This window comes from Nomascus leucogenys, chromosome 20 (assembly GCF_006542625.1).
Source record: "Nomascus leucogenys isolate Asia chromosome 20, Asia_NLE_v1, whole genome shotgun sequence".
Classification (NCBI taxonomy): domain Eukaryota; kingdom Metazoa; phylum Chordata; class Mammalia; order Primates; family Hylobatidae; genus Nomascus; species Nomascus leucogenys.
The window spans coordinates 10,768,886-10,781,372 of NC_044400.1; the positions used below are offsets into that span (position 1 = coordinate 10,768,886).

The 12,487-nt window shown below is 37.7% G+C and overlaps 1 protein-coding gene across 1 annotated transcript in view; it reads left to right on the forward strand.

Annotated features, from left to right (window-relative positions):
• Positions 1–12,487, forward strand: part of LRP1B (LDL receptor related protein 1B) — a 1,933,392-nt gene that overhangs the window by 889,358 nt on the left and 1,031,547 nt on the right. Inside the window, exon 5 of the mRNA XM_003267617.4 lies at positions 6,052–6,180. Coding sequence (XP_003267665.2) covers positions 6,052–6,180 — 129 coding nt within the window. The remainder of the gene's footprint in view (positions 1–6,051; positions 6,181–12,487) is intronic.

Consider the following 12,487-nt stretch of genomic DNA (forward strand, 5'->3'; position numbering starts at 1 on the left):
TTCGTGAGAGAATTGTTTAAAATCTTAATGACAAAAATGAGATCCTGATAGTTAATTGACTTAAGTCCACACATCTTCTTAGTAATAGAATTGGGACTGAAACTCATGTCTGCAGAGCCCACTTAGTCTTATCCTGAAGAGGCTCATTGACTTTTCAGGTACATTTGGGAATTGAATTTTAGTTTGTTGTTTGCTTTGTGTATAATACCAATTTTATAGAAAAACATTTATTATCAAGTTTATCAGACCCAGAGACTGCATAATCTGACCACAGGGAGGCCAAACTCTCATATTTATTTGACTCATGTCATTATGTCATTTTAAAACAACATTTAAAAATCAGAAAATTGCACACAAAAGTTCAGATGTTCTGGAAAATAAGGGCAACAGTAGATGCCTCATAATCACAGAAATCAGCCAGATAAAAATGGCACCAGACATAAATGATGCCGTTGAACATTCATGCTCTTTCCACTTACAAACAGCTCTTGCCATTCATATGTGTTTGTCTTAGATACCTATTCTGCGTTCTTCTCGCTCATTTACTACACCTGACTCCTGTAGTCATCCAGATCTGCAGCTCCTTTTGCAAGGGTGGAGCTGAGTTAAATACATAGATTCCTGAGTGTGGTTAATTAATTGCTTTTATGTGTTTAATTAAGCACATACAACCATAATGAATTTCTTCTGTGGAACATTAGTGAAGAACTGCACAGCAATCATTTTAGAAGTCACAGTGGGAGAGGAGCTCTTTGTACTTTCTCTATACTCCTTGAGTGCCAAGTCTGAGCATCATTAGGCTTTCTCAAAACTGTATTTCCAGGTAGCCCTCTGTCTTAAAGGAGAAAAGAAGGCAGCGTTACAAGTGATGGTATGCCTATTCCTTTGCAGTCAATGTTGTGGAGTTCCATCTCAGTGCGTTCTGGTTAAATAGAAAGAAGAAAAGAGATAATTGATCATATTGCTCTCCTGGACAGCATAATCATATCTGAAAAACTGAAATAGAAACCAATAATATTAAAGATGAAAAATCTGTGAAAATAGATAAGAATTATTACTGCCATCAGGGACAGACTTTACCAAATGCAAGCCTTAAATTCATTCAGTATTACTGTAGACTTAGCTCCAAACACTGTATTTTTTCTATTGCCAAAAGCATTTACTTCAAATGAGCCATCCATGATTGCCGGCTGTTACACGACTCTGAAGAAACCTGAGTTTATGAATGCCACACAAATGCATAGTTTCACAATTTAAATTGTCTTATACTACTCAGCAATATTTTTGCTTTCTCTTAGTAAACTCTTTTCTTAGCTTGTATATTCCCAGAAGTCAACTCTGAAACAAGGATTCACATGAATGTTTTCCTTTATTTGCGATTGTAGCTTTCTCTTTTTCTTTTCTTTCCTTTTTCTTTTTAGGGGGTGGCGGGTGGTGGGGGTGAGAGGATACAGGAGAAAGGCAACCCCATAGTTGGAGCAATTAAGCCAGCTACAACAAAGGGTGACTGAAGCTTAAGTGTGTGGCACAACTGTCTAGCATGAGAGACAAGGGAACTCAAGCATTTATACACCCATTTCTGAAGAGCAAATTTGTTTGTTTGTTTTTGTGTTGGAGGTGGCATTACCCTCCTGGAACCTTAACCAGCCTTGAGTCCTGGCAGAGCTTCTGGCGGGAGAGGAGGAAGGGTTTGGAAGTATGCTCAGGCACAGATAAAGATCCCTAGGATTGTAGAATCACACTGAAAAATCTGAGGGATATGAGCAGACAGCATCTGCTGTAGTGTCCTTGACCATTCCTTTCCATTTCTTCTTTATTCTCTCAAAATATGTTTTCTTAATCTATTCTCTTTTGTCTTAGTCACTGGCTTTATTTTCTGGGTGCCATCTTTTATTACTTCTTCTAATTACTCTCTCTCTTCTCACTATTTACTTGTGTATCCACCCATGCGTGTTTTGCTGTCATTTCAGAAGAAGAGCTTTACTTCTTCTAGTCTTTTTTCATACATAGTTAAAGTCCCACTCACTCAAACTTTTGTCTGGACTTGATCCATTGGTCTATCAATTTCCACCTCTTTCTCATACATCTTTAAGCACTACATTTCCACTGGCTAACACTGTAGTCAGTAAATATTCTCACATTTCTTCTATTCTGAAACAAAACAAAAACAAAAATAGAAATACTCACAACAAATATCCACTTTATATCCTATCGCTTCCTGTAGCCATCATTCCAGTCCCCTTCTCCTTTATTATCCACAAACTTTAACAATCAACTACATTTACTTTCCCAATTATGCTATTTTCACTTCATTCCTCCATTTACTGCTATCTGGTTTCTCATCCTATAATTTTAGTAAAGAACTTTAAATATCTCTTTTCCCTTAAAGTCTAGTTAAGACTGGTTAAAACCCTCACTTTTATTTTCTAAGGATTTAGAGGCTTCTCAGCATATCTGCCGTTTTCCAGAGCTTCTATATTCTTTATAATCTTGACGCCAAACTCCATCTTCCTATTTATGTATCACTTTGAGATTATATATGGATTTTCTCCATCCCATATTCCTCAACCCAGAAGTAAAACTCAGCTCTTTTCCTAGAGTTTCCACAATTATAACATCCATGCAAACAAGACAATATGTAGTAAAATCTACTGAAGACTTAGTAGGAAAAGGTTTTATATCACAACACACAAATAAATTCAAATGTAATTTTAGACATCCCTATATTGAAATCCTTATGCTACCCCTCCACTGGGGATTTTTTAACATGCCATTTGAGGTTTCTTTTTTGTCATATCACTCTGACACCGATTGGGTGGTATTTTTCCACATAAATTCTCCAATTCTCTAATACCAACTGGGTGTCCAACAATTCAATTCAACTCAATTCTTACATTATCCAGAGGTAGTGTAGAGTCCATGGGTTAAGGACCTAGTACTGCAAGACTCAGGTACCAGACGCAAGTTCCAGGGCTCACCTATACCTCTGACCAACCAGCTATAAATGTGAGCATTCCTACAGCCCTCTCCTCAGATGCAGTCATTCACTACAACAACTCACATAACTCAAGGAAATATTTTCCTTATGTTTGTTAGTTTATTACAAAGGATGCAACAGCCAAATGGGAGTGACACATAGGTCAAGGAACGGGAAGGTGGGGGAGGGAAGCTTCTATGCCCTCTCTAGGTGCCTCATCCTCCCAGGGCTCAATGTCTTCACCGAAATGGAAGCTCTCCAAGTGTCTTTGTTCAAGAGTTTTTTTTAGCCCAACCCCCAGTCTCCTTTCTTCTCACTGGAGGTCAGGAGATGGGGCTGAAAGTTTCCACACTCTAATCCACTGTTTGGTATTTTCATGACCAGCCCCCAGTCTGAGACTACCTAGGGGCCCCACCCTGAGTCACCTCATTAGCATAGGCTCGCGTGTATTCTAGAGGAGCTCGTTATGAACACCAAAGGACGATCCTATTACTCAAAAAATTCCAAGTATTTTAGGAGCTCTGTGCCAAGCACTGTGAACAAAGGCCAAAGATACATTTTAATTATGTCATGTCAGTTTAACCCACTTAATACCACAGCTTCAATCCACCCTGTTATCTTTTGCTCTCCTCTTCCTTTTTCTGTTTCTTTTTTTTCTCACCCCCTTTCTCCAGAATTATTTCCAGGAATCCCAAATTATCTTCAGTCATCATTCCCAAGGTGTGAGGACAAAACTCTGTTAATAGATCTAAGTTTGGACTTTTAAGGACTCAGTAAAAAGCAAGTCCCATTTAAGATCAGTCTTCCATTTGTGACTATGTCCCCTTCTTTCCCTACATTACATCAACATCAGTACAATAATGTCCTAATTACTGAATCTAAATGGGAATTTTAATCTTTATCTTGTTGGATTTATGCATTGCATATAACCCTTTTGAACATTCTGATATTCCTGAAAAGCTCTCATTTCTTAATTTTTTCTTACAGTAGTCATGAATTTTCCTTCACAGGATACTGTAGGACTCCTCTTTCTTTCTTCCTGTTTTATTATTTTTTTTAATTTTATTTTGAGACAGAGCCTTATCACCCAGGCTGGAGTGCAGTGTGCAATCTCGGCTCACTGCAACCTCCACTCCCAGGTTCAAGCGATTCTCGTGCCTCAGCTGCCTGAGTAGCTGGGACAACGAGTGTACACCAGCACGCCTGGCTAATTTTTGTATTTTTAGTAGAGAAAGGGCTTCGCCATGTTGGCCATGCTGGTCTCAAACTTCTGGCCTCAAGTAATCTGCCCGCCTTGGCCTACCAAAGTGCTAGGAATACAGGCCTGAGCCACTGAGTCCCACCCTGATTCCTCTTTCTTGGCTGCCCTTTCCACTTTGGTATCCTAGAGTATTTTGCACTAGCCAAGTTTTTCTCATCTCCTCTTCCTCTGTGGGAAACAGTCCTCTCCTATTTTTAAAATCTATTATATATATGCTATTGACTTCCATATACTCCAAAACAGATCACACCCTATATTAACAGTTCCATTTCTCAATTGCTTATCATTACACATTTACTCAAGGCTGCCCTACAGACACCTCAAATTTAACACAGCAAAATTAAACTTGTTATCTCCTCCCATGATAGAGCCATTCAAATCTATACTTCTTATATCCTCTATTTCAAAATTGGATCAATTTTCACCTCTGTCACATCCAATCATTTTACAAATGTTGTCTATTCTACTTCTTACACATTTAAGTCCATTCCCTCTTCATTTCCACTGCCATTGACTTAGTTCAAAATATGACTTCAAAAGATAATTTCTTGGACAAAATTAGCACATACCTAATTTTCTAGGATCCCTTCTCCACACTTACCAAAGCCTTTATTTCATATGAGTGTTTTTAGTTTAAAAATGCAAAGCTGACCGTATATCCCATCTAATTAATGCTTTCCCAGTGGCAATGTGTAATGTACAGTCTTTTGCTTCAGCATGCAAATACCTTCATTATCTGGCTCCCAAAGTACTTTCCCAATTTCATCTCTTCTACCACTTTCCTTCATACACCTTTGCTTCATTTGACTCCTTATGCTTCTTTGAAATCCCCATGATGCCATCCCAATACCATTCGCATGCCATTTTGATGAACTGAAATGTCCCTTTCCACTTAATCTGAGGAAAGCCAGATCACGCTTCACACTGTTTAATATGAAGCCTTCACTTAAGATTCCCCTTCTAATCCTAAGCAGTTTGAGTTCCCTGTTTCTATCATAGCTCAGGTATACCCCTATTACAAGGAAATGCATAGTATCATAATTATATTTCTCTGGATGTGTCTTACTCAGGGGTAGAGACCATATTTTATTGATTTTGTCTTCTGCAGGGATTAGTACAGTGCTTCGTACATAAAACAGGCTGAATATACCTTTGTCTAAATAATTAACTACTGACAGGATGACTTTTTGTTTGGTCAGTTAAGAATCATTGAGTATCTGTTGTTCATAAAGATTTGAACTGGATACCAGAGGAAGGAACTATATAGAGAAAATAGAATGAAGGAGTAGAGGTGGGGACTACCGATATTAAAGTAAAATTTAATTAAGACAAAATCTTTATTTTCAACAGGTGCTTAATAGTTTCCTCTCTTTAAAGTAGTGAGTGTGGCTCAGGACTCTTATTTAATCTGTTGATGGGAAACCACGTTACTCGTCTAATTCTTTGTTAAAATAGTGAAAAGGTCAGTGTCATAAACACATGACATATATCATAAACTGGAAATATTCAACAAATATTAATTGGAGTGCATTTTGTACCTTTGCAAAAATATCCAAAGACTTCTAGCCTGACTATCACCAATGCAAACAATCTTCTTTTAAAATATATGATTTGATATTGTTTGATGTTTTATCACTGTAAATATTAAGGCAACAAAAAGTTTAATTTTTAGTTAGTGTGGTTTTGAAAAGATTTATTGGGATTGGCTTTTCCTTAGTAGTCTATTTCCAAAGTTCAAAAATAATATTTTATTCAAGGAAAAAAAAGTGCCCAAGATAAAGCTGCTTAGAAATGATGCCAATTTTCCTTTTAGATCAAGATGAATGTGCTGTTTATGGCACATGCAGCCAGACCTGCAGAAATACACATGGATCCTACATTTGCAGTTGTGTGGAAGGCTACCTAATGCAGCCAGACAACAGGTCTTGCAAGGCTAAAATTGGTAAGTTATGACCATTTATTTTTTGTCTTTCCAGAATTACTTGTTTCCTTTTTACAGTTCTTTTTCATTAGAGATGTGGTACAGCAGAAATACGGACTTTGAAGAAACGGATTTTCCTTCATTTTAATGCACTTCTCTTTAGTTAGGAATCCAGAGCAGTTCTTTCAGTTGTCACTAATCATTATAAAACTCCCTCCATTACTCCTTCCAAAAACAAAATTCATTCCTTCCTTCCTTCCTTCCTTCCTTCCTTCCTTCCTTCCTTCCTTTCCTTCCTTCTTTTCTTTCTTTCTCTCTTTCTCCCTTCCTCCCTCCCTCCCTCCCTCCCTTCTTTCTTTCTCTTTCTTTCTTTCTTTCTTTCTTTCTTTCTTTCTTTCTTTCTTTCTTTCTCTCTTTCTCTTTCTTTTTTTCTTTCTCTCTCTCTCTCTCTTTCTCTCTTTCTTTCAGATGGAGTCTCACTCTGTCACCCAGGCTGGAGTGCAATGGCACAATATCAGCTCACTTCCACCTCCACCTCCCAGGTTCAAGCAATTCTCCTGCCTCAACCTCCCAAGTAGCTGGGACTACAGGCACACACCACTGCGCCTGGCTAATTTTTGCATTTTTAGTAGAGACAGGGTCTCACCATGTTGGCCAGGCTGGTCTCGAACTCCTGGCCTCAGGCGATCCACCTACCAAGGCCTCTCAAAGTGCTGGGATTACAGGCATGAGTCACAGTGCCCAGCCTATTACAAGAAGTTTCTAATTAGCAAAAATCTGTTCAAAAGATATGGATTAATTGATTTGAATTACCTATCTCTCTCCTGGACTACTACAATAGATTCCTAACTGGGTTCTGTGAGCTTCTGCTTCACCTCCAAAATTAATTATTCACATAATAAAATGATTTGCTACTAAAACATAAAACAAATCATATTGTTCTTTTGCTTCAAATCTCCCAATAACTCTCACCTACCTTGAAAATAAAATCTAAACTCTCCAGGATCTCTAAATGCCTAATGGCCTGGTATCATTTCCCTTTCCAGTGTCTGATCTTCCACTGCTCTTGTTTCATCATCAATGCCAGCACACTTGTGTCCTTGTACTTCTTCAACTGTGTTACTTTTTTATCTGCCTGTAGTAGTGCTTTTTCCTGTGATATTCACATTAATGTAGCCTCCTTATCACTTGAGTCTCAGCTAAAATGTCAATATTCAGAGTGACCTTCCCAATCCATTCTATTTCATGGTATATACCCTCCACATCATGAAGTTATTTTCCAGTGTTATTTATGCATACCTACTCTATCACTATATAATTTCCCAGTTTTATTTTCTTTATAGCATTGCCATTTGAAATTAATTCATTTATGTATATTTATCCCATGATTTCTCCAGAATGATATAAGCATTATGACAGTACAGAACTTGTTGGATTTGTTTACTGTTATTTACTCCGTACCGATCATTGCCTAGAACATATAGGTTCTCAATAAATATTTGTGGAAAAAAGGGGAAGAAGGAAGGAAGGAGGGAAGGATGGAAAAAAGGAAAAGGAAAGAGAGAATAAACTTGTCTTGCTAATTGAAATCACTAAAATGAGTGCTCCACTCTTGAGTGTTTACATTTCATGTTTCAAAACTGCTAACCTGAAAACAAAGCCTGCAGTTCCTACACAGTTTTCAGCCTATTCAGTAAGTAAACAATCAATAAGTATTGTTGATTGGCTAATGAAATAGCTTTGAGACGCACTAGTCACAGTAAGATAATGCTAATGATTTTGTGGACTGAATTAGCTTGAAAATAACACGAGGAAATACTATACAGAATATTCCATCTGGCTTCTTCTAACTTCCTCCAAAGGTAGTTTCATATCAGGCATATTCAAATTATGATGTATTGATGAATTAATGGGTGCCCTCACCCTCCCTTATTAGAAATTGGTAAATTAAGCATGAAATTTCTTTTCTGAAACCACACTGGGCAGAAGACTGCACTAGCTAAGCAGGTTGCAGTTGTTTCTCTTTACACATAACCTCATGTTATAATTTCAATAATTTCCCAGAGATAGTGTGGTTAATTATTTATTTATTTTTCTTAGGTGGGGACGGTGTCTCGCTCTGTCGCCCAGGCTGGAGTGCAGTGGCGCAATCTCGGCTCACTGCAAGCTCTGCCTCCCAGGTTCACGCCATTCTCCTGCCTCAGCCTCTCCGAGTAGCTGGGACTACAGGCGCCCGCCACCACGCCCAGCTAATTTTTTGTATTTTTAGTAGAGACGGGGTTTCATCGTGGTCTTGATCTCCTGACCTCGTGATCCGCCCGCCTCGGCCTCCCAAAGTGCTGGGATTACAAGCGTGAGCCACCGCGCCCGGCCTCGGTGTGGTTAATTATTTAGAAAACATATGTATCTACAAAATATCAACAACAGCAAAACACTCTTTTACTTCTTAGTTTACTTCTTTGAATTACTGACTTGATTTATAAAGTCCCATTTGAAATAAGGCAATCCTTGAGAAAAATGAGGTCAGGTTATGTTTTCCTTTTCGCCACCACCCAGAGTTCCGATTTAGATTATTGATGAACTAAAGAAGTAGAAGGCTTGTTATTTGCTGTTTCTATTGATCCACACAATATTGCTACACAGAAAGTGTAATGTAATAAACCCTATAAAGGAAGCACGTCCTCTTTTTCTACATAGGTAAGTTATCTTACAATACTAGAATGCAACCAGAAAAAGATGGAACATGATAATGTCCTACTACATCTAGGAAATTTGATGACTCTAGACTTGATAATGGAATACATAAATCTCTTCACCTCTAGGTCTTTTGCTTGATGACATTGTGAGCTTACAAAGTTTGAAAAATACACAGTTACCATGGGAATGTTGTTGTGGTTTATAGTTTAAGGAAAATGAGTTGCTAGAATGAGCATAAGTCTGTAACAAACACTGGCGAGTTCTAAAGGTCACATGGATATTTGAACCAATGTATTTGTACAATTTAAGAGAAAAACTGCCTGTTTGGCTTTAGTTTTCTCATATTTATGGCAAGTGAACCAGAGGATACTTTTGGCTTCAGTTATATGTAATTCCAGTTAGTGCAATCAGGTTTAAAATTTTTATGGCAGTTTTATTATACAGTAATGTGGCTATATCTGACAAATGCTAGAAAAAACGTTATAAATTAAGCCAGATTCATCTTAAGTCTCTGCCAGTCCTTCTTTCAGTTGCCTGGCTGCTGAGATTGGCCTCTATTTTCTCTTCTTTTCCTTACGATTCTACCCTACTGGACCCCAGAACCTAACTTTCCCTCCATGACAAGCCGGAGTTCCAGGGCTCTCAGCAGCTGGGTAGTGTGGAAAACAAGGGAAGGCCCGAATGGCCTAGCCCAAGGCAGCGGATATGTGGAAAAGATCTCCAGGCTTTAGAAAGAAAGGATACTATAAAAATATCAAGCCAAAGTGATGCAATGGAAAGCTAGAACTAGACCAAGAAGATGATTCTGCAAAGACAGTACAAGATGATAGATGAATTAAAAGTTTCTGAGAAATAGCCCTTTATGTGACAGCAGAGAGAGGCAGAGTTAATCGGCTGGGAAGCCGCCTCTGAAGGTGCTGAATTAATGCAACATAGAACAATATCATGATCTCTTCCCTACTATTCACCCCAAAGCTTGCCAGTGGGGTCTTATTTTCAAGACAATAGATAGCAATTAGGTAAATTAATCTAAGTTAATTGATTATTCCTCCTTTGTAATATAATACCCGAACCCTAGTAAAATTCATAAGCCTTAAGAGCATCTTTAAGAAATAACTGTATTGAAGGGAGGAGATTTTAGACACTACAGCAGATGGGGGAAGAGGTTAATGTTAGACAGGAGGCCTTTTCATTCCTATTAATTCATGTAATGCAGACAAATTTGCTCCTTTCTACACTTAGTAAGATTGACTCTGACTAATGAAATAAAGAATAAATTGTTTCAGAGTTGGGAGGACCTTCGGTGGTAATCTAGTACAATTTAATACTTGATACTACGTGTTTTTTATCTTCAAAAAAGTAATTTCCAAAAGAAAAGTCTGAAACATATTTTTTAAAGTAATTTTAACTTAAATATGCATAGTTGAATAGTTTTTATATAGGAGACATACAATACTATAAGTTTTTATGAGACAGCATTTGTTACTTTATAATATAATACACATTAAAAGCTAGTAATTAATGTTTATTTATTTATTTTCTTTAACAGATGTAGTCTCACACTATTGCTCAGGCTGGAGTGCGGTGGCATGACCATAGCTCACTGCAGCCTCGAACTTCTGGGCTTAAGCCGTTTTCCTACCTCAGCCTTTGAGTAGCTGAGACCACAGGCATGAACCACCATGACCAGCTAATTTTTAAATTTTTTGTATACACAGGATCTCTCTATGTTGCCCAGGCTGGTCTTGAACTCCTGGCCTCAAACAGTCCTCCTGTCATGCCCTACCAAAGTGCTGAGATTATAGGTGTGAGCCACTGCACCTACACAAAAGCTAGCTGTTTTTCTAATTAAACGTTAGAAATTGTCACGTGAAAAAAAAATAAATAAAAATAAAAAATAACCATGTATAGGTACCCAGTAAAACTTCTTGCATATTTTGATATATTTTTTGAGAATAGAGTTGTAGTAATGATTTGTCAAATATGAAAATAAAAACATTTTTAAAATTTGACTTTCTTTTAATTGATTTTATTGAATCAAAAATATGTATTTATTGAATCAAAAATATGTATTGAATGTGAAAACTTGGGGCTGAAAGCAGGCTCATGTAGAACCTGTGACAGTAAAAGTAATAGTAAATGGTGTTTAACTTACGAACTGTCGGCAGTTTTACTCCTAATAAATTCAGACTCATTGGACTGTACTTTTCAGTGTCCTAACCACTCACTGAAGGCAGGCACTTACCCCAGCATACAAATTCTCCTGAACCTCTAGGGCTCTACTGATTGCGCTGAAGCAATAGTAAAATAAAGAACACTAATTTTATGATCATCACTCTATAGTCGGTGCATCGAATGGTGCCCTGGGAGAGTGTACCTCTTTGCCATGGAGTAATTGGAACAGTGAGAGTAGAGAGCCTATTAAAAAAACTTCGGGATCCTATTACAGCTTATATCTGCAGTTCATTGATTTAGAGAAACAAACAAACAAACAAACAGAAGACTATTGAGGCAATGAAACTCTTAGTTGTGAGAATAGAAATCATAGTCCCTGTATAAGTGTAGGAAGCATATTTCTAGACGGCGTTGGGGAGGGAACGTTTTCATATCATTTGCCGTTTCCTCTGCTATGATTCTTAAAAAGAAAAAAGAGAGAGAGAAAATAAACAAAATATAACTTCCTATGGCTCTTACTTTAAAACTCTAGGGGCGACTTAACATCTACTAACATAAGTTTAAAATTTTCTTTTGGGAGGCAGAGAATTTACCCATCTGCCAGGGCTGATTCTGCATGTGGGAGAATTGGCAGGTGTCTGCGTAGTGGGGGAAGAATTCTCTGCCACATAGTATCGCCTTCTTATCAGCCACTTAGTAATGCCCGAAATGCAGCTATTAAAATACTATTCCCTTGCCTTTTATTAAAGCATCTCATATTAAGATCTATTCTTAGGAAGGGTAACATACTAAGTCTTAATAATTTTAACAACGTATGAGTCTAGTGGATAAGATCTGTTTCAGTATACCATTGGCTAAGAATGGCTTCTTGTAGAATGACCGAGGTACGAAGATTCACCATTTAGGGTTTTTTCTTAAATTATTTTTTAGATAGTCTAAAGTTCTAATTCCTGAATAAGTTATTATTTCATTGAGCCGTAACTGCGAATAGCACTGGATGACATGCTAGTGCATGAGACCTGTTGGCTAGGAGTGAGCCTAGTCACCAGCACCATCATAGTAATGACACATTTATTGTTCTTTACTGTCACATATGCGTGCATGAAATTAGGGACACTGTGGTAAAGAGAAAGTAGCAAAAGAGTAGCTCAGTGCCTGAAGCAGAGTGTGTGCTTGACAAATGTTTGCTGGATGCTTTAGCAATTTCTAGAACATTCAAGACATGAAATGAGGGTACTGGGATGTTGAGGATCAATAAAATGAGAGTCAGAAGATTGCAAGAGATTCAGAGGAGAATAGAATATTTGGCCAGTTTTGTCCTGTTACTCAGGGCTAACTCTAGCTTTGGTATAGTATTGGGATCAAACAGTAGTTTGAAAAGCACTGTATAATCTACATAAGTGTGTCCTCTCCACCAAGGACCACTCCCCTTTCAAATAAACATACAATCCTAGTA